At 44.6% G+C, this 22,972-nt stretch overlaps 1 protein-coding gene across 2 annotated transcripts in view; it reads left to right on the top strand.

Moving 5' to 3' along the window:
- The window catches only part of PHF5A (PHD finger protein 5A), a 49,780-nt gene that overhangs the window by 3,915 nt on the left and 22,893 nt on the right, over window positions 1-22,972 (top strand). For both annotated transcript variants that reach the window (XM_029590247.1, XM_029590248.1), the window contains exon 2: window positions 18,720-18,743. In XM_029590247.1, coding sequence (XP_029446107.1) covers window positions 18,720-18,743 — 24 coding nt within the window. The remainder of the gene's footprint in view (window positions 1-18,719; window positions 18,744-22,972) is intronic.

Genomic DNA, 22,972 nt, shown 5'->3' with positions numbered 1-22,972 from the left:
CCCTTGGGCAGATTTAACATTTTTTTAATTTAAAATTTTTTTTTTTACTTTTGGGGCCTCCAACTTAATAATTTCCCAGTGCTGGCTGAAATTCACAGGCAGGTGTTAATTTCCGAAAGTAAAATGTGCGGCTTCGCTGCATATTTTGCTTTCTGTATCGTGCGGGAATGACTAATAGGCCCATCAACATGTATTTGCATGTTGTGGGTGCTATTAGTTTCGGGGGGGTTGGTCACTTGTTTTCGACGCGCTATTACCCCTTACTGGTTAAGGGGTAAAAATAGTGCGTCGAAAACTCAGGCTAACAGTGCGCTCCGCCGGAGCACACTTTACTGTATTGGCCTCAATGTTACATGGGATACTGGCTGCGTAAGGCTGCTCAACAATAACTGCAGCTACTACAACATTCAGCCCTGTTGATAGAGCATGCAGGCCCACATCAGAGCTTGCCATGAGGAGAGCACACAGGTGGTACATCCCTGCACCGTATCGCTGGGGATGCTAGAGGACTACATGGTAATGACGTATCACCTGAGCGCTCAAGCTATCATGGAATTATATCAAGAATTTGGAGGGGAGCTGGATCCAGTCACAGAAAGGTCCCAGGCCTCACCAAGCTATTATGCAGTCTGCATTTTATGGCATCTGGCTCATTCCAAACAGTTGGGGTTGTTGGGGGAATGTCGCAAACATCTTTTTCCTGTTGTCTGGGCCAGGTCATAATAGCTGTTTTGGCTGCATTAATCATTCTCCAAGGACAAACAGGATGGTGGTCCTCACACATGGGTAACCTCATCGGATGGAACCCTGGTCCAGAACTTTAATCTCAAAGATTCTAGAATTTTCAACATGCCCTACTGAGCATGTGCAGCTCTAGTTATCACCCTGCCCCCTAGGCAGAGACCCTCAGTGTCTAGGTTTTTTTTTTTCCCCCCCTCCCCTTTCCTTGCAGTTTTTGTAAGTGATATTTTTCTAGAGTTGCAGCCGTATTAATTGTTGCATAAGATTCCCTTGAAAGACGGGACTTGCTGGACTTGAAGAGAGGTTTTTATGCCATAGCGAACTTGGGGGAAAGGATCCTTAGGCTACATCTTCATCTTGCATACACGATTCCATTGACACACACACAGGGGCCTACGGGCTGCAAGTAATCATTCAAGGAGCATATTATTCCCCAATACCCAGATTGCCAGAGAGCCATACAGACACAGTTACACATGAATATCTTTTTCCTTGGCTAGGAAGCCAACACTACTCAGTGTGAATGAAGGCGGCCAGAGGTGTGATAGTTTCCTATGCCCTGACTAGACCCACAAGATTATAATATATACATTTATAGTGTCATGGAAGCAAGTGTTGAAATTATGTATGTCTATAAGGGATAGTAACAACACCGAGATCAAACTTTACTATTAGCTGTCTACAGCTCAACAACCAAAGGCAGTGCAGGGATGGTAGGGAGTAGGAGGAAGTCCGCCTCCTCACAAGCAACAGCAGGCCTCTTTATGTTCTACTGTTAGGCAGTGGGGACACTCTATCCTCCATCCCTCTGGGATTCCTTAGTTGGCCCACAGCAGGCTATATGAGCTTTTCATAGAAGCTACTTTCTGGGATGACTCTGTGTTCTAACAGGCTGCAAGTAGAAAACATATATGTCAAACTGTCATACCTTAAAAAAAAAAAACCACCTAATGTAGTTCCTGCCTTTTTAGGTGGACTGAAGACAAATGTAAGAGCCCCCAGTGTTATCTCTTGTGGGGTCATTAGAGTTAATTCACCTAAGACCAGACAAGAGTTACATGTACACTCTCTACTCTCTGGGCCTAGCACCCGTAGCTGTAAAAATATGCTCATTATAGATGGAGACCAAATGGTTAATATACTTTTCAAGTAGGCTTCTGACTAAAGAGTTATGTGATGACAGCATTAGGTGCTAGATCCAGAGAGAAGAGCCATTGTTTGGTCAGAGGTGATATATCTTCACAATGGAAGAGACCAATGGTTTGCTATAGCTCATATGATATAGCATAGCTATTCAATCTATTGGCCACCAACAGGGGCGGATTGGCCTATTGGGGGATCAGGCATCCCCCGATGGGCCGATCGCTCCAGTCAAGTGGTCTGCTGTGCATGGCCGTGACAGAGCCATGCTTGGCAGATCATGTGATGTGTCCTGGGCCGGCCTGGGTGGCGAATACCTGGGCCGGTCCAACATCGTGAGTCTGCTGCTGGCCACCAATACAGTGAAGACATTCTACATTGCATCTAGTCCACTTGACTGTATATGGAGGTGAACACTAACTAGATAGTGCCCATTTCACATACATTGCCATGTACCCAATTGTTAGCAAAGAGTATGCTCTCTGGAGAAGGCAACACGAGCCACTTGTGAAGCTCCACAGTACAACATTTGTAATCACAACATTCAAAGTACTTAAACATCTTTGGTATTCACATTCTGCAAGGACAAGATCTCAAATAGTACATGACATTGTAACTGAAATAACCAGCCCATTTTGTGGATATTTGTACATACATTGTTACAAAAGGAAAATTGGTTCTTACCTGCTAACTTTTGATCCTGTAGTACCACGGATCAGTCCAGACTCCTTGATTTATGCATCCCTGCCAGCAGATGGAGACTGAGAAAGTTTTACTGACATTGCTTGATAAACCTTAGTGCCATCTGCAAGTCCTCAGTATTGATCTGTACCCAAGCAATAAAAAACAGTTGCAAAAAAACCAAACTAATGAAAATCTTCTTAAACTATACCAACAAAATGGCCTTCCTTAATAAAAAGAACAGCTGAGCAGGTGACTCCACCTCCTTAAATTGGGCGTGTTCTGGACTAATCCATGGTACTACAGGAACAAAAATTGGTTCTTACCTGCTAATTTTCCTTTCCCTGGACGTACCTGCATCAGTCCAAATGGTAGGACCTGGAGAGTCCTGCTCTCAGAACACTCTCGCCAAAGGAAGGAGAACCTGAATCTCCCACATCAAAACGAAAGTGTTGTGCAAAGGTATGTAGTGATTTCCAAGTCACTACCCTGCAAATCTCTGAGGAGACACCAGTTGCACTTCCACCCAGGAGGCTGCCTGTGAACGCATAGAATGAGCCCTTAAGCTCTCTGGAATTTCACAGTCTCCTGTAATGTAAGTGGACCCAATCGCCTCTTTCAACCAATGCGCAATAGTAGCCTTAGAAGCTTTGAAACCTCGCTTCGCGCCGCTCCACAAAACAAGGTGGTCTATCCTCCTGAAATCATTCGTCACTTTGAGATAGCTCAATAGAGCTCACCGAACATATAACCACTTGAGCTGCTTCGCATGTGGAGCGGATGCATCTACTGATGGAAAGGCTGGAAGCTCCACTGTCACATGAAATGTGGAAACTACTTTCGGCAAAAAAGAAGGCACTATCCTCAACGAAACCCTGAACTCTAAATTTGAAGGAAGGGCTCCCAACAGGACAAAGCTTGCAACTCCGAAATTCTTCTAGCTGAGCATATAGCGACGAGAAACACCACTTTGAGAGTCAAGTCCTTCTGCAGGGGCTCAAAAGGCACCGCACACAAACCTCGTAGGACCAGATTTAAGGTTCCATGATGGACAAACACTTCTAATGGGAGGATGCAAATTCTTTGCTCCTCTAAGGAACCTAACAATATCCAGATGAGCAGAAATAGCGGAACCCACGATCTTACCATGAAGGCAGCCCAAGGCCACCACCTGCACGAGCTAGGAGACAAGCCTTTAGCGAAACCTTTCTGATGAAAAGATAAAATGTCTGGGATGGAGGACTTGAGCGGTCGTACTCCATGAGCAGTGCACTAGGAATCAAACACCTTCCATACTCTAACGTAAGCCATATTCATGGACTTTCTTCTGGCTTGCAATAAGGTGGTTATAACAGTTTCTGGATAACATCTACTCCTTAACCTTCGCCTCTCAAAAGCCATGCCGCTAGACAAAAGTAAGCGGCCTGGTTGGAAAATATGGGGCCCTGATGAAGGAGACCCTCCAGATGCCCAAAGCAAATCTGTCCATCCACTGCCAGGTTGATCAGATCCGAGAGCCACAGACACCGCAGCCACTCCAGAGCAACCAATACCATCTCTCTGCAATGTTTTTCTATGCAACGCAACACCTTGCCCACTAATGGCCGGGGGGGGGGGGAGACATAGAGAAGGACCCCTTGTGGCCAAGGCAGAACTAGTACGTCGACTCCTTTGGCCCCATGCTGACGTCTCCAACTGAAGAAATGAAATGCTTTGGCATTTTGACGAGTCACTATGAGATTCACATGAGGAGACACCCACCGATCTCGAATGAGTTGCCTCGTGGAATCAAATAATTCTCACTTGCCTGGGGTCTAACTGAGTTCGACTCAGGAAGTCAGCCTGAACATTTTTGACCCCGGCTATGTGGGATGCAGCTATGTGCTCCAGGTGCCTTTCTGCCCAAAGAATTAACTGTTGTGCCTCCCGAGCTACTGCTTGTCTCTTGATTCTGCCCTGCCCATTAATACAAGCCACTGTGGTCGCACTGTCTGAAAGAATCCTTACTGACTGACCTCGGACTAACAGCAGAAACTCCGCAAGGCTAAATGGACCACCCTGGTTTCTAACTGGTTGATAGACGAAGCAGATTCTCTCGTGGACCAAGTACCTTTGACCGAGTGCTGCTGACAAACCGCTCCCCATTCCCAGAGACTGGCATCGGTAGTAACTTATCACCCAATCCGGAACCTCGAGGTCCACCCCTCAAATGAGATTGGAAGTCTGAAGCCACCAGGAAAGGCTCTCTCTCTCACTTCGCCCTCGAGGGGCAACAGCATTTGAAACTCCTCGGATATTGGCTGCCAATGAGCCAAAAGTGCCCTCTGAAAGGGTCTTAGATGGGAAAACACCCATGGCACCAAGCCAAGGGTGGAAGTCATGGAAACCCAGGACCTGCAAATAATCCCAGACCTTGGGAACATGTAACTGCAACAACTGGTGAACCTGACTCAGCAGTTTCAATACTCTCCTCCGAAAGATACACTTTGCCGACCAAGATGTCAAACCGAGCACCCAGATACTCCAAAGATTGTCAGGATCAAATGACTCTTTGCCACGTTCACTACCCAGCTGAGGAACTGAAGAAGATCGAGAACTTGGGAACCGATTGGCAACATATCTGGACTCTGATAAGTCAATCGTCCAGATATGGGTGCACCAGAACACCTTTCCGCCACCATCACCTTGGTAAAAGTGCGCAGGGCCGTGGCCAGACCGAAATGAAGGGCCTGAAACTGAAAATGTCCCAGAATCATGAGGTGGAGAAAACACTGCAAGTCCAGATGGATAGGAATGTGGAGATAGGCCTCGATGAGATCCAGCGAATCTAGAAACTCTCCCTTGCAAACCACCGCTATCGCTGATCGCAAGGTCTCCATCGAGAAGCACGGCACCTTGAGTGCTGCATTTACCTTTTTCAAATCGAGAATCATAGGAAGCACTCCCTCCTTCTTCGGGACCACAAACTAAATGGAATCTCTTCCCTTGCAAACTTCCGCTGAGGGCACTGGAATTACTACCCCCAAGATGTTGGAGACTATCTAGGGTCCCTGTACCGCTGACTACTTGCTCATGGGACCGCAGGGGGAAATTAGAAACAGTTTGCGAATGGGCCGAGCAAATTCTAAAGTGTAGCAGTCTCTGACCACACTGAGAACCCACTGGTCCTATGTAAATCTGGTCTACTAGTTGTAGAACTGAATCAGGTGACCTCCTATAATAGGAATGATGGCGTGGACCAGCCTTGCCTCATTACGAGGTCTTACCTCCAGCCATAGACCCTCCGGGCACCCCAAAAGGACTGACCCCAAGGAGAGAACTGCCTCTGAGAACCGGGTGCAGCCCTTGAGGGTCTAGATCTCCTATCAGAGCGAAACCGAGACTGCACCTGAAAAAAACCTTTTGGCCTTAGGTTTATCCTCAGATAACCGAAGGGCTTTATTCTCTCCAAGAGTCTGCATTAGCTGCTCAAGATCCTCCCCAAATAAGAGGTGACCTTTGAAGGGAAGCGATCCTAACCACTTTGGAGGAATCATCTGCGGCCCAGTTATGCAACCAAAATAATCTTCTGGCTGTCACAGCTGAAGCCATTACCCTAGAGGAGATATGCACCAAATCATAAAGCGCATCCACCCCATAAGCCACATCTGCGTCCTCCCCTGACTTGGGCAGGCTCTCCTGCAACTGCTGCACCCAGCAGAGGCACACACACTGCATAAAACTAGAACAAATTACTGCTTTCAAGCCCAAGATTGAGACCTCCAAAATCCCTTTGAGATGGATCTCCAATTTGCAATCCTAAACATCTTTCAAAGCCGTGGAACCTATCACTGGGATAGTCGTTTGCTTGGCGACCGCAGAAACCGCAGCGTCCACCTTAGGGAGAGAAAAAAGTTCCAATGTCTGCTCCGGCACCAGATAAATCTTTGACATGGCATTCCCCACCTTGAGACCAGAATCAGGAAAACTCCATTCCGCCTCGCCAGTTTCTTCACCAATATGTGCTATGGAAAAGCTGTAGGAGGGCTGCGTGTATCATCCAAAACGGGATCAGTCCCCTCCAAGTCAGACTCCTGCTGAGGGATTTTAACCCCCAGGACCTGGTAGGCCAAAGGCAATAAATCCTTAAGTTCGTCCTTCCGAAAAAAGGCGAACCACCTTCAGGTCATCCCCCTCAGGAATTGAGGAGAGCAAACTGTCCCCTGGGTCTGGTCCTCCGGTCTCCAGATCCACCAGGACATCCTGATCAGGGTTCTCCCCGGGGTCCCCAGGAACCTCGAGCATAACGTCTGACTCCTCCTGACCAGTACCCAAAGAAGGAGGAGGACTGAGCAGCTGCTGGACCTGGGAAGTTCGACTGAGCCTGGAGCCACGCTGCTTGGGGACCCCGAAGGGCTTTCGGCATGGCAGACAGGCAGAGACCTGGAAAACTGAGCCTTCACTCTGCTTGCTGCCTTGCCAAATAGGCATCATGCAGCAGTAGGACAAAATCCGGAGGAAAAGGCCTCAGCAAATGTGCCCAATCTCTTTTCCTCCCTCCCCCCCCTCCCCCCCCCCCGCTTACTTTCTCCTCTCTATTCCTTTGATCGAGGCTGGAGCTGAAACGGGCCCGGGGACAGGTGTGGAGGAGTGTCTGTGCTCAAAACTTCTGCTTCTGGCTTTTTTTTTTTTTAACAAAGCTTTATTATGGAGGCACCAGTCTAGACCTGAAATATAAAAGAATAGTGTCCCTCTCTTAGAGGAAAAAAGGGGTATCAGAGCTTGCAGTTGCCAGAGCGGTCTCGTGAAGGGGAAGGATCTGGACCACCAGATTTATATCCCAAGGGGGAAAAGGTCGAGCACACAAAGGTCCCAGACCCCCGGCTTGCCCGCCTCAAGGTAGAACCCTTTAGGATTCCAAAAAGCAAAAAGAGACCCCCAGGAGGAAGGCTCAAAAACAAAAACTGTCCAAACCACAGAACTGCAGGTTTAGCACCATCTACCATCTGCTGGAGACAGAGAAATACTGAGTAACTGCACGTGGCACTAGGATTTATCAAGCATTGACAGTGAAACTTTCTCTGTCTCCATCTGCTGGCAGGGATGCATAAACCTAGGAGTCTGGACTGATCCAGCTACGTACAGGGAATGTACTTATATAGAAAAAAATGATTACAGTAAAGAACCTAGGAAGTGGAAGTGACTCCCCTTTTCTACAGTACAGCTCTAATGTAAGAGTTGATGCCAGGACAACAATGTGGCAAGAGAAGGCCTTCAACAGTCCATGTTGAAAGAGTACACTCAAAATGGTCTGCAAAGGGCCACAGCAGCAAAGTTGATATAGTAGGCAATGGGATCAGGACTGGAGCACACAGCATGGAGGCAGCAGCCCCAGGAGACGAGGCAGCAGGATAAGATGAGACACAAGCAGCAGGACTGTGACTGGAAACCACAGCAAGGAAGCAGGAGTACGGACAACGCATAGAGGAGGGCATAAGAAGGAAGTAGCAGGACTACACTGGCAGACAGTAGATCGTCCACATCAGCAAGCAGGCACAGGAACTCTGTAGACAGGACAGGCCCAGCAGTCTTCTTGCATCTAGGTGGCACAAATGCTCTGACAGAGGACAGGCCTGGGCAGCAGTCTGCTTCATGGGCTTTTTCTTCAAAAGAGCTTTGTGCTGGCAGGGTGTGGCATTTGTTTAAGAGGCCTACCCCAGGCCATCCTGAGAGCCAGGGAGTACTTCTCGCAATGGACTCCTGTAAGGATGGTGATGGTGCAGGTGCAAACGCTGTGGTCAAATTATTGATAGAAGCAGAGACCGTGATTAAGCTGTGTGAAAGGGCTGCTGTTGCACAATCTGGCTGTGGTTGGTCTGAGCCCTCCTCAGCTGAACCATCTCTGCCCATATATAGTGAAGATGTAGTTCATGCCTCCTCTCAATGCAGTCTAGTGTGGCCTGCACTGTTTGATCCACTGCTGGTGCTGCAGGTAGTGTAGTTGCTGAGGTGCTGTGTGTGGCTCCAGTGATGGCATTACTGGGCTCATGGGATGAGCTAGTTGGGTGTCGTCTTGTAAATCCCTCTGGACTCATGGTGACTGGGCATGTTCCTCCCTTGGCAAGGCAGTGCCCTCAATAAAACTGGTGTCAGGGGGTATGGGTGACCCAAGTAGCTGTTGTGGCGGCTGCTGCTCCTCTTCCTCTGTTCACTATGTCTCGGGACTGCTGGTACCTGGGACTTCATGGCTGGGACCGGGGGTTTCCTGGGCGAGAGTTGTGGAAACAGAAGAAGACATAAGTATGAATGCTAAGAAGTGCAAATGTGCTGTTTGCATAAGGTGCACTTTGCATCATTCAATGTGAACATCCTATGCAAAACAAAGCAGACATCTGTAGCCGACTTTCCTTTTACAAGTAATGTCACTACTGGCTGTGGCTCGTGTCATGTCCAAGACACCCCCTCAAAACATCCGGTCCCAGCCGTTGAATGAGCCACTCCTCCGTCGGAGCCAGGACGATTGGGCAAGTGGCTCCTCCTCCTGTCTGGTGCATGTATTTGTTCCTGCTTGCCACCTTATTCTTTAACTGCACCTTGATGTCCTGGTAGCGGTGGGCTACCTGCTCTCTCCAGTCCTCTGGATGCCACTGTGTTGGGATATGGCCTATGCGATGGTCTGCTATATCTGGCTCTTGGCAGCCTTGGAGGTTGTCACGGCCCAGTTGCCGAAGAGCAGGTGGAAATTCACCGGGACATCAGTGATAAGCTGCTCATTGTCCTCCAGACTGAACTTGTAGATGAGGACCAGCTGCTGCCTGGCTGCTGGAGGATTGGGTTGTCACTTCCGGAGAGGTGGTGTCGCTGCTCTCTCACTCTCGCTCCTCCTCTCTCCTGTACCTACTCTTCTCTCTCCCTAAACCTCCCATGCTCCGTCTTCTCTTGCTGCTCACCACTCTACACAAAGGGACAAACAAGACAAATGAACAAAAACTTTCACACACAGGTAAGCACAATAGACAGAGGTAAAAGTAAACAGATGAGAAACAACAAACAGGACACCACACAGGTAATCAATAGAACTCTCCTCCAAAACTTCAACAAATCACAAACTAAACTCCTCTCCAACTCCTGCCACTCCATCAAAAAGGCAGCTGCAGGAAGCCGAAAATCTTATCACCAAAGCTAATAACACCTTCTGTCCTGCAGCACATTGTCCCATTTCTCTTTTCAAAGTGTGTTGTAACATTCTTGCGCCCTTTATCTCTAACTTAATCTCTCAACGAAGGTTCCGCTCCCTCTTCCCTTAAACAAGCTGTAGCTCGTCCCTTTCTTAAAAAAAACAAAAAACAATCGAGACCCCACTGAGCCCCCAATATCTCCTTGTCTCTCTAGACATTTCGTCCGCTTTTGACACAGTTGATCACGATATACTACTGTACAGTCTTCAAGAATTCTGTCTTAGCGGTACTGAACTCACTTGGTTTCATTCGTATCTCTCTCAACGTTCTCAATTTATCAAGTTCAATAATGAATTTTCATCTCATTCCCACATTAAAACTGATATTCCTCACTTTCCTCAGCTCTTTTTAACATATACTTATCTCCCATTTGTAAACATTTTTCTTCCCTGACTGCTTGTTATAAACTGTCTGCTGATGACATACAATTTGCAATCTGTAGCAACTTTTCATGGAAGCACACTTTGGAACACCTCCATAATCCTCATTCCACCTTTAATGAAAAGACTTTAACTTTGGAAGGTCAATCATTTCCTATTCAAAATCATAGCAAAAGTCTAAGTGTCTAAGTATTTTACTTAGGGAATAGCCACTGCTACTAATTGCATCAGTAGCCTGGGATCTTCTTAGTGTTTGGGTAATTGCCAGGTTCTTGTGGCCTAGTTTTGGCCTCTGTTGGAAACAGGATGCTGGGATTGATGGACCCTTGGTCTGACCCAGCATGGCAATTTCTTATGTTCTCCTTGATAACACTCTCTCATTTCATCCGCAAATCTAGGAAGTCATTTCACAAGCCTTTTACAGACTCCGTGTTCTCTTCAATCTTAAAAAAAACTACTACACCTGCCAGAATTCTGCATTGTACTCCAAGCTTCCATTTTTCCGATTCTTGACTATTGCAATAGCTTATATATTGGCATTTCCCAAATTCACATTAGACCTTTGCAGTTGTTGCTGAATTCAGCCGCGCGGCTCCTGGCTGGCATTAAACGACATGAACACATCACTCCAACCCTAGTGGAATTACACTGGCTCTCAGTCAGCAAACGTATCATATACAAACTTGGAATGCTTGTACACAAAACTCCTTAACGATTTATAAATGTAAATAAAGAAAACACGCCATGCGATGCTTGCGTAAGCAGTGTGGAATTTCATTAACTTCCCTAACCACGCTCATCTTTTTATTGCGGGATGCTAACATGCCGTATTTCTGCTATATTTACCATGACTTGATGAATCTAGGCCTAAGTTTGTACCTGAGGCAGTGGAGGGTAAAGTGACTTTCCCAAGGTCATAAGGAGCAGCAGTGGGATGTGAACTCTGGTGTCCTTGATTAAGAGCCCACTCCCCTAACCACTAGGCTACTCCTCCGCTCATTAATGATCTGGAAAAGACAACTATGAGAGAAGTGATCAAATTTTCAGATGAGACAAACATATTCAAAGTAGTTAAAACACAAGCAGATTGCAGAACTGCAGAAGGATCTTGCCAGACTGGAGAGCTGGGCATCTAAATGGTGGATGAAACTTTAATCTAGACAAGTTCAAAGTGATGAACAAAGGGAAAAATAATCCAAGCTATATGTACACAGTGCTGGGTTGTGTATTGCCACCTCCCAAGAAAAGGATGTTGGTGTCATTGTGGACAGTATGTTGAAATCCTCAGCTCAGTGTGTGGTAGCAGTGGTCAAATAAGCAAAGAGCATGTTAGAAATTATTAGGAAAGGAATGGAGTACAAAACTGAGAATATCAATGCCTCTGAATGGATCTATGGTTCAACCGCACCTTGAGTATTGTGTGCAATTCTGGTTGCCCATTCTCAAAAAAGACAAAGCTGAACTAGAAAAGGTACAGACAAGGGTATCAAAAATGAGAGAGAGGATGGAATGGCCACTTTATTAAGAGAGGCGAAACTGGTTAGAACTCTATAGTTTGGGGAAGAGACAACTAAGGGGGATATGTTAGAGGTTTACAGATTTATGAGTGAAGTAGAACAGATAAACAGGGAATGGTTATTTTACTCTTTCAGAAGGTTTCATAGAATGTCCTCTAGTCTTTGTGCTAACAGCAGATTTAAAACAAATTGGAGAAGGCACTTTTTTCACTAAATGCGCAATTAAGCTGTAAAACTTGTTACTGGAGGATGTAGTCAGGGCATATAGCATAGCTTGAGTTTAAAAAGGATTTAGACATTTTCCTGGAAGGAAAATTCATAAACAACCAGGTAGATTTTGGGGGACAAAGCAACTGTTTATCCCTGGGAGTGGGCGACAAGAAATGGATCAGCTGGATACTTCCTAGAGATCAGGATTGGCCACCATCTGAGACAGGCTGCTGGGCCCAGTGGACCTTTGATCTGACCCAGCATGGCACGACTTCCTTGTACTAAATCCATGGTGGCTCTTCTCATGTTTATACGCATACCCAGTAGTTTTCGCCATTCGTGGAGCTTTTTTACAAATTGGCATTACATTGGCTACCTTCCAGTCCCCTGGGTGCAGTGGCAGATTTTAATAATAGGTTACAGATTACAAGTGCCAGGTCTGCAATTTCATATTTGCGTTCTTTCAGAGCATTAGCGCGAATACCATTAGGCCTGGTAATTGCTATTATTTAGCTTGCCAATTTGCTAGTCAGGTCCTGCTTTTTCTTTTTTTTGTATTGCAGGAGCCAAACTGCACCAGGAGGGGGAGTAGTTACCAGACCAACACATAGTCTTCCTTCAAGAGCCGGTTCAGTGGGCAGCTTTGTCCTTTCCCATTCTTTGTGAACTTGTCATCCTCTACTTTGAAACAAAAAAAAAAAAATCTGTATCCTGGCCAGGGATCTTAACTTCTGACCATGGCTGAATAAAGGCAAGGCCATAGGTAGTTGTGTGGATAGAGGCTTCAACATGAGGCCTCTAGTCACGGGTGGAGTTGCTAATTGTTGTCTTGTTTTATTTTTTTCCAAATTGACATGTCTGTACAATTAAATTTATCTCAGTAAAATATAAGCAAGAGTTCTGTGTATCCAGTGCCATGGGCTGAGGCTCTGCGAGACTGTGTTACTTGGGAGTCAGTGCAGCTAATGGGGTGAATCTTGGCATAGTAGGTCCAGCTGTGCATAAAATAGCAATGATAAAAGATGTCCATTAAACAAAACCCCCCCCCCCAAAAACCAGCAAAACTTACTGGCGGCCTCACTTTTTTTTTTTTTTTTTTTTTAATTATTTCTGAGAGTTGGCAACTCTGGAACGGGAAGAAGTGTGTGTGTGTGAGAGGAGCTGGTGCCCAAGGCAGGCTGACAGTCACCCTATGGCACCTTCTGTGTGTGCATCTGGATCACTGCATCCTGGTTCCATGTGGGGGGGTTTTTTGTTTTGTTTTTTCATTCCAAGTTATAAGCACTGGACCAGGGGTGGTCGCCCACTTCCCATCCCCATGAATGAAGGTGCTAGAGCTGGCCTAGAACAAAGGACTGTACACAACAGTGAGGGAAAGCACATATGTCCTTTGCACTAGGCTAGTTCAGACACCTTCAGTCGGGGCTGAAGGTAAGATCTTCTGAAACTTAATGAGGTTCATGACCCTATTTGGGGAATTTATACTTGTAAGAGGTAGTTTTTCACAGTAAGAGGCTCCCAGAATTCTTTATAACAGGAGCTAACCAAACAAGGCCTGTGCTGGAGAACCAGAGGCAAGCATAACTGCTGTCTCTTTAACAGAGCCTTATGTGACCTAGGGTCAAGATCATGGTGTTCAATCTTGCCAACAAATGTAGAAGAGCTCAAGGGAAGATGGGGGCATGAATATGCCCCCTGAACTACACAGCAGGAAGAAATATTTTAGGAAAAAAGCAAGATGATAAATTTGTTGGACCTTCCTTCTGCTCTCTTCTCCCTCCTCCCCCTTCCCTCCCCCCAAAAAAAACAAAACATGACTTTCTGGAGGGAGCCTTTAGACCAAGCATGGCTTTCTGCTGCTTGCTTGTTCTGATGCAGTTTGGTACTTGTGTCCACTGCAAATCCCTTAAAACACTGGGTTGTTGGTTCAAAACCCCAAAATGACCCACAATCTCCAGAAATTAGATCACGTGGCAGCTCTGCTAGAACGTGGACGGCCTAACAAGGAATTTTTGACAACTGTGATGATAAAGTGCTCTGAGCATCCTTCAAAGCAGAAAGCATAACCTACAGAAAGCTGTTACTTCCATAATTGTCTCTGATGCCTACATAGATTATGATGGCTGATGGAGATTGAAAGGTTCAACTAGTCTGCCCCAATTTCTTTTGCAATTGCAAAAAATTGTAAACCCACTTCATCTCTTTCCCCACATCTAAAAGATCCTCTGTATTTATACCAGGCTTTCTTAATTTTGTTAATGTTTTTGCCTCCACCTCCCCTGTAGGTCATTTCATGCATGTGAAGAAATATTGTCTGACTTTACTCCTGAACCTCCCCACGTTGCACATCATACCATGATCTCTTCTTCTAGAACTTCTTCTATTGAAAAATGCTTGCCACTTGTGCATTATTGATACTTTGGAGGTATTTGAAAGTCTGTTATATCCCCTCCTTTCCCCACTTTTCTGGGATATTCAGTCTGTTTTGACCCTTAGGTTGTCTGCTGTTGAGGCAGGCCCAAATCATGCCGGAGGTTGAATCCCAAACTAAAAGCTGATTTTTAGCTCATCCTCAAGAAGCTATAAATCACATTCCTCATGGAAGACAGCATAGACCTAATCAATGTGTTGGGTTAGGGGTTTGTTTGTTTTGTTTGTTTTTACTGTCCAGCTTTTTTGCAAAAAAGCAGGTTTTATATGCTTTTCTTAAGTTGTCTTAGTTGTTAATTGTTGGAAAGGGGATGGTTTAGTAGTGCAAAACCTGTAATGACCAAATATCTAAATCCTGGCTTCCTGGGATACACCCCACCTCCAGGGCAGATTAAGCCATGCAAAGTCTGTAAACGGTCACGTTTATTTATTTTATTTTTTATTTAGATTCCGCTTTTCACACTTTTTTTCAGCACTTCAAATCATTATTACATTCAGGTACTCTAGGTATTTCCCTATCCCCAGAGGGCTTACATTCTAACACTCTGAGTTGAGTGCCCGCTCTCCTGACGTGCACCCAGGCTCCTCTCCTGGGTGCGCGATTTTGTATTTAAATGAGGCCACGCTCTAAAAAAGAGACGTTAGGGACAATAGCATGTCCCTAGCACCTCCTTATTAGCGGAAGAGATGGCTGTCAGTAGGTCCGACCACCAGCACACAATTTTACTGGCATCTGTTTTCAAACCCGCTGACAGCCACAGGTTCAGAAAATGGACGCCGGGAAAATATCACTAGGATATTAAGTAGGTTATTAAGTCGGAGGATGTGCAGTCTGCTTTTCCGTACACTTTTCAGGGTCCCTTTAGAACTTAACGCCTGCTAAGGTGTTAATTTCTGATAGTAAAATGTGCGGCTTACAGTATCAGAGGTAATAATAATAGCACGTCTAAAACATGCACCGTTCTGTATTGGCCTGTAAGTGTGCACCTGAGGCAATGGAGGGTAAAGTGACTTGCCCAAGGTCACAGGGAGCGATAGTGGGACTTGAACCCTGGTCGCCTGGTTCATAGCCCGCTGCTCTCACTACTAGGCTACAAATTTAAGAGGTTCCACAATATTACCAAACTAAAACTTGAAATGTAGTAATTGTTTTATTTATTTATTTAGGGTTTTTATATACCGACATTCTCGATATACATATCAAATCAAGTCGGTTTCCATATAACAAAACTGTCGCCGGTAAGGCGTTACATTAAACATGGTAAAGGTAAAGGAAGTACATTAAACAATAGACAAAGTATTGAACAGAGAACGTGCAGCATAACATTAAACAATCAACAAATTATTGAACAAAAGAACGTAGATCAATAAATATTAAATATTAAACGTAAAAAAGATATATAAAATAAAATAACTATGGGAAGAGCATGAGCTAGAAAGCTGATGCTTCAAGAGATGGTTTTTCATAGCAGGTGGGTGGACTGTCCAGATAAGGTGGACTGTCCAGATAAGGTGGTCCAGATAAGGTGGACTGTCCAGATAAGGACTGTCCAGATAAGGTCCTGAAGGTCCTAAGTGTATAAAGTCGGTAGTGGACTTTATATTGTGCTATTTTGCTCTTTGACCTGTGTCGAATTGTTTCTGCGATTCCGAATAGGCTTGTCGGAAGAGCCACGTTTTGAGGTTTTTCTTGAAGGTAAGATGGCAGGTTTCAGAGAACGTGCAGCATAACACGAATAGGCTTGTCAGAAGAGCCTATTCGTGTTTAAAAAAAAAAAAATTTTTTTTAAATGTAAGGCAGGGTGTAAAAGTACAATCGAAGTAAAATGAATCTAAACCAAATACTTTGGTTCAAGTTTTCCACGTTAGAATGTTCTAAGCTGGTGAAGCAATGGCTTGTGTAACTGTGTAACTGTGATAAGATGGCAGGTTTCAGAGAACGTGCAGCATAACATTAAACAATCAACAAATTATTGAACAAAAGAACGTAGATCAATAAATATTAAATATTAAACGTAAAAAAGATATATAAAATAAAATAACTATGGGAAGAGCATGAGCTAGAAAGCTGATGCTTCAAGAGATGGTTTTTCATAGCAGGTGGGTGGACTGTCCAGATAAGGTGGACTGTCCAGATAAGGTGGTCCAGATAAGGTGGACTGTCCAGATAAGGACTGTCCAGATAAGGTCCTGAAGGTCCTAAGTGTATAAAGTCGGTAGTGGACTTTATATTGTGCTATTTTGCTCTTTGACCTGTGTCGAATTGTTTCTGCGATTCCGAATAGGCTTGTCGGAAGAGCCACGTTTTGAGGTTTTTCTTGAAGGTAAGATGGCAGGTTTCAAGACGAAGATCTGGCGGTAATGAGTTCCATAGGGAGGGCCCAGCAGTGGAGAGTGCTCGTTTTGCTAGCGAAGTTTTAATCGGGGGAGCATATAAAGAACCTTTATAATTATATCTGATAGGTCTTTTTGATGTGTGAAGGCGGAGTTGCGAGGTAAGATTTAGGTGAGCGCTTCCCATAATATCCTTGTGGATCATTGATAATGTCTTGAAGGTGATTCTAGCTTTTATGGGAAGCCAGTGGAGGTAGAGCAGAATTGGAGTGATGTGGGCTCTTTTGTTGGTGTTGGTGAGTAGCCTCGCTGCAGCGTTTTGTACCATCTGTAAGGGTTTTATGGACGAAAACGGAAGACCTAGCAGAAGAGAATTGCAGTAGTCTAACTTGGACAGAATTATGGACTGGACTACTAAGCGGAAGTCGTTGAAGTGAAGGAGTGGTTTCAGATTTTTTAACACTTGGAGTTTGAAGTAACATTCTTTGGTTGTGTTGTGAATGAAAGATTTAAGGTTGAATTGATCGTCGATGCGCACCCCTAAGTCTCTGACTGAAGGTGAGTGGTTTAAGGGTGGTATTGTGGATTGTGTTGAGCTTTGGATGTTGAAGAGTGTGTGGTTTTCGTCAGGAGAGATGATGAGGATTTCTGTTTTATTTTTGTTGAGTATAAGGTTGAGGCTGGATAGCAGGGAATTGATGGATAGTAAGCAGTTGTTCCAATGAGCCCAGGTTTTTTGGAGTGATTCTGTGATGGGAAGAATTATCTGAATGTCATCAGCGACATTTAGTGGCTCCTCATAATCTGAGGTGTTAAACTGTAGCTTTGGTTGCTTGTGCCTACATCCTGCACTGCCCACCTCTTTGATAACTTTCTATTGTACACCCTATAGAGTTGATATTTTGTAATCTTCTCCCACCTTTCCCCTTGTATCAGCCTTTGTAATGACCATTTTTGCACTGATGATCATTTTAAAAAATATATCAATATAGCCTAGTGCATTTGTAGAAGTGGGAGAGGGAAAGGCCTAGCTAGCCTTTCCCCAGAAAGTAACATAAGAACATAAGAAAATGCCATACTGGGTCAGACCAAGGGTCCTTCAAGCCCAGCATCCTGTTTCCAACAGTGGCCAATCCAGGCCATAAGAACCTGGCAAGTACCCAAAAACTAAATCTATTCCATGCAACCATTGCTAATGGCAGTGGCTATTCTCTACGTGAACTTAATAGCAGGTAATGGACTTCTTTTTCAAACACAGCTATACTAACTGCACGAACCACATTCTCTGGCAACAAATTCCAGAGTCCAATTGTGCGTTGAGTAAAAAAGAACTTTCTCCGATTAGTTTCAAATGTGCCCCATGCCAACTTGAAAACATTTGAAGCTGTGGCCTTTGACCCTTTTTACAACTGGATAGTTTTGATGTTAAAAACCAGCACTCGACCCTGATAGTAAGTCACTTCAATTGTAGTCTAGGCAGGGTGCTTTATTAAAATTATTTTTGACCACCTTAAAGTTTAATTATCAAACCAATTCTGAAATTGCAAATTGAGACTTTTATTCTGAGTTTTACTCTAGGCCTTGTGGTGACTTTTAATTTAGTTACAGTGGGGAGTCTCGCCAGCAACTGCTGTAGAGAGGCACCCTTTGCTTGGAGAGAAGTGCACCCATGCTGGGCACATAGGAGGGTAAAAGCAGGCACATGCTACCTATGACCATGCCAAGAACTAGGGGGCACTCCATGAAGTTAGTAAGTAGCACATTTAAAACAAATCTGAGTAACTTGGGATTCATTTAATGTTTGGGTACTTGCCAGGTTCTTATGGCCTGGATTGGCCTCTGTTGGAAACAGAATGCTGGGCTTGATGGATCCTCAGTCCGACATAGTATGGCAACTTCTTATGTTCTTATACCATTCTCTCTCTGACATGTAGCTCTAGAAACTTCATTGTATACCCGCTCTATCATCTTCATATGTTATCTTTCTTTATTACTTTAAAAATCCGTTTTTCTTTTTTTTTTATCCCCATCCAAAAATGCATAACTGATTTTCTTTTTCTAATTTGCAGCCATTGGAAGACTGTGTGAAAAATGTAAGTATACATATATATTTTTTCTAATAATCTCACCCCAGCATGGCTCATCTCAGTAAGGAAGTGGAACCCCTCTAAATAGAGGAAGCTGAGGCACTGTATAAACCAGATACCATCATTATAAGGGCCTTTAATCTCGGGGATACTGCCATACTGATCGCCAGTCGTGGTACAGGTAATCCAGTGGCAGCCATAAAAACTGATTCAGGAGTTTTTGGGAGCAGTGGCAAGAGTGACACCTGCAGGCTGGTGGCACTGAGGGGGGGGGGGGGGGGGATGTCTTTTGTCCTTTTTGATACCAGAGGTCCCTGATTTAGGGGAGAGGACTGGGAATAGACAAAGCATCCATATTAAGGTTGGGGGATTAACTGTTTTCCACAAATAGCATCCAAAGGAACTACATTAAATATCCTGCCATCTCAAACAGAGAGAGATAATCTTGGCCCATTTTCTGCCAAGGCTGCACAGTGAAAGCAATTCAAGCTAAGCATGAGGCAGAAGAAAACTTTGTCTGGTTTAAACAAACAAACAAAAAGTCAGGGTAGTCTTGTTAGGCTTGTAGGGGAAAGTTGTTGTATGGTGTTAAAGCAGGCGGGTCCTGGGTTTTAAATCCCAGCTCCTTGGTGGATATTTGCTCTTTCAAGTTGCATTCTCCTCCGGCCTTTCTTTACCTACCTGATAATGCTAATCATGTGAGCAGAGGGGGAAAATTCCCAGGCACCTAAAAATGGACGCCTGCCGCTGGACTGGGACCAGGAGAAGCCGCTGCCACCACTGCAGCCTAGGACTGTTCCCTGCCAGCACAGAAGAGTCAGAAGGGGAGTGCAAACCAAACACGGAGACAAAATCCAAAAATTCCAAAAGTGACACAACACACACAGAAAGCAGAAATATCTGCCCTAATTTCAGTCACTCACTGAGTCGCATGAGCAGTAAGACATCTTTCTTTCTTTTTTTTTTTTTTCCATAATATTTTATTCAGTGTAAGCATCAGTAGCATAATACAAACTTCCAAAAGATCCAAAGATGCAGTCATTGGCAACATCAGGTAAAGTAACAGGATCCAGACACATACATGGCTAACTCAGATTTTACAGTATTCAGAACAAATATCCTTTCGTTGGATTACTTATTAATATCTGAACTTCAATTTCCATTGGCCCAAAGTATTAAAATAGGCATTATATCTGTATCTGACCATGCCCCAGTCAATTTGGGTTTAGAGCTGGTGGTTGCTCTGCACCGAGTGTTGGATGGAGGATGAATCTGGGGTTGATCCGGGCTGAAGTATTTGCTGGAGCAGAGGATGGCTTACACGACATTTAATAATCAGCCCAATGCCGCTCTAGTTTTATTGTGGGAAGCAGTTAGGAAGGGGGTGATTATCGCTTATGTCAATAAAAAAGAGAGACATCTTTCTAATCTTTTAAGCAGAAAATCATACGCTGGTTGAGTATCGCTGGCCCCGACACGTATACACCAACTTGCATTAGTAATACAAGAATTGAAAGTGTTTGGCCTTCCCATGTTTTACTTTTGAGAACACTTTTTTTTTTTTTTTTCTCCACCAGCAGCATTAGCACCTGGACAAACAATATACCATGAAAGCTGTTCTTAAAATCACTTCCTACATGTAATGCCGAGATTCCTCCTCCCATATTAGGTGTTGCTAAGATGCCAGTTAGGAACACCTGTATGTTTTAGAATTGGGGCTGTTAAATAGAATAGACACTTGTATGTGCATGTGATGTCGTAAATGAAATAAAAGGGAATTTCTTGGGGATAAAGAAATGTTTACTTTCAAAATCTCCACCAAGTTCAGTTGCTGCAAGTACCACATATCAAAGGAAACCCGGGCGCTTCGTCTTTGTCCTGCATTGGAAACCTGTGCTAGTATGGGCCGGTTATACATATCCTAGAACGAGAACCCTGAGGATGCTGACTTCTTTGGTTTTAAGAAGCTGCTAGTAGAGCAGCTTGAAGCCCACGAGAAGAGCTATTCACAATGAGAGAGATCCACAGGGAGAGTTCTGAGCCCAAGCCGGTTAAAAACTAAAAAGCTCCGATTTATGCAGATCTTGATATCACTAATCTCAGGAGGCAATATAAAGCAGTTCAAGAGCACAAAAGCACCAGGAGATGGGAGCATTTCCTGCCAGTACGCCCCCCCCCTCTCAGAATTATGTTAGGCTGCCTGCTTTTAGGTGTAAACCTAAGAAAATTGCAGTCCTAGCTCTAGAAAGTAGGTGTAGACCTGATAAAAATCAAATGTTTTAAAGAGGGATTAAATTGTAGCATTTTAAACTCTTGTGCCCCTTCATGTTTTGTAATAATCACTCTTGCAGAAGGACTTCTCCAGTTGCAAGACACCTACTTTATTTGTTTACAAGTAAAAAAAATAAATACATAATCTTGGAAACTCGTGATCCAAAAAGCTTGTCTTCTAGTATCCATACTGGTCTATGGAGAAGTCAGGATTTGTTACAGAGTGTGATACCTTTTGTAGAACTGATGTAAGAATTGTCCAGAGATGAATTTAGTATTCCCTTTGGGACTGGGGAACAGAAGATCTTGGTTGTGGGGGAAGGGGTTTTAAATAGAATATTTAGGGACTGCATGGTTATTTGATTAGTTTCCATCTGCTTTGGATTGTGTATGTGTTTTTGTGTATGTATATATCAAGTGAAAGCATTGTTAAATGTTTTTGTTACTTATGTATAATTGTCTCCACATCATCCTTGCTGGTGCAACATTTGTTTTGGTTTGTATTGCTTTTGGATGGAAACTTCTAATCTTTCTTCCTTCTGTTTACATTTTTATATAATGTCCAGAGATGACAATGTATGTGACCTTTTGAGAGAATATAGGTCCTCTCTTGAGAGAGAATGTGTATGCAGGATCAGATACCCGGGAGAATAAAAGAAAGCATGGGCTAAGCATAAAGCACCCCCACTTTTGAGGAAGTGTGAATAAAGCCAAGCGTATATGAAAATGGAGATCAGATGGGTTTTGTGGTCATTTGCTGCTGTGTTCATCTAGTGCTGTTTAGCAACTCTGGTATTTTACCATATTGGGCTCTGGTTTCTTTTTTTATTTTGCTCGTGTTTCCAGATCTTGAACATTTTTTGACAGTAGGATTCTTTCCAGGCTAAGCAGAAACCAGGGTGTGGATGAACTGTGTGGGCTGCAAGAGAAAACAGAGAGAGAGAGTGATGTTGCTCTTCTATCTCAGAGCCGCCCCAGGATGTCTCCTGGCTTGTCCACCCTTTGCAACAACATTCTTTTCCTCTTCATCTGGGCAAGTCAGTCCACATCAGTAGGTTGTGCACTCCAACCAACAGGTAGAGACTGAGAACAACTCACTGATGTCCCTCTTATACAGCTCAACACAGACATCAGCCAGCCAGTATTTCTCTGTCTCCAGCAGGTGGTGGACATGCATCCTTATTTGTGGACTTCGGCCTTCCAGGATTGAGCAGGCTATCCTGACATCCTGTGGTGATAGCATTTGCTCCCTCCCTCAGTTGAGTGTCTGATATGACAGGTCAGGAGTGAGGTAAAGGGTAGTGCCCTAGCCTTCTTCCTGACAGAGGGGAGAGTTCCTGTAGAGAGAGTGCAGTAGGGTAAGGGAGCCTTGGGCTCAGCCCTGTTGAATTGTCTCTCTGTCTTTAATGTCTGTTTTGTTCTTTTCTCCTCTACCTGATCCCTGCTTCGGTGTTTCTCTGCTGTTCTGCCTTATCAGTCTTCAGTGTGGCAAATAAAGTTAATAAAAATAAAAACCTCCCATGTCGGCAGAGTTTGCTGCTGTGATTGCACACAGAGTAGGGGCAGGGATAGAGAACTGCATCAGGCCGCATTGAATGCCAGGGCCGAGGTACTGCTATTTTTAAGCTGGCTGGAGTGCTGCAGCAGGAAGACCACCCGGCAGGTGCCATTTTGCAGGTTCAGTACTACTGCTGAGGCATGCGCAAGGGAGAAATGGTGTTGGGAGAGCAGCGTAGGAAAAAGCTGCACGTCTCTTCTGCCTGTCATATGCATGTGATTAGCCCCAGGATTTCGCTAAGCATTTGCCAGACATGCATGGAAGCTCAAGGGGTGACTCTACAGGGGAATTTGTCCCTGCCGGGACTTCAGGAGCTCCAGATTTGTCTCAGGAGGGAAGTGTGGCCACAGCTCCTCCCCGGGGAAGGTGAGGAGTCTTTCCCGTCACCTCTCCTACCAATTCCCAG

Source organism: Rhinatrema bivittatum, chromosome 2 (assembly GCF_901001135.1).
Source record: "Rhinatrema bivittatum chromosome 2, aRhiBiv1.1, whole genome shotgun sequence".
In the NCBI taxonomy this organism is placed as follows: domain Eukaryota; kingdom Metazoa; phylum Chordata; class Amphibia; order Gymnophiona; family Rhinatrematidae; genus Rhinatrema; species Rhinatrema bivittatum.
Note: the sequence above shows the minus strand (reverse complement) of the source record. Positions and strands in the feature narration are given on the sequence as shown.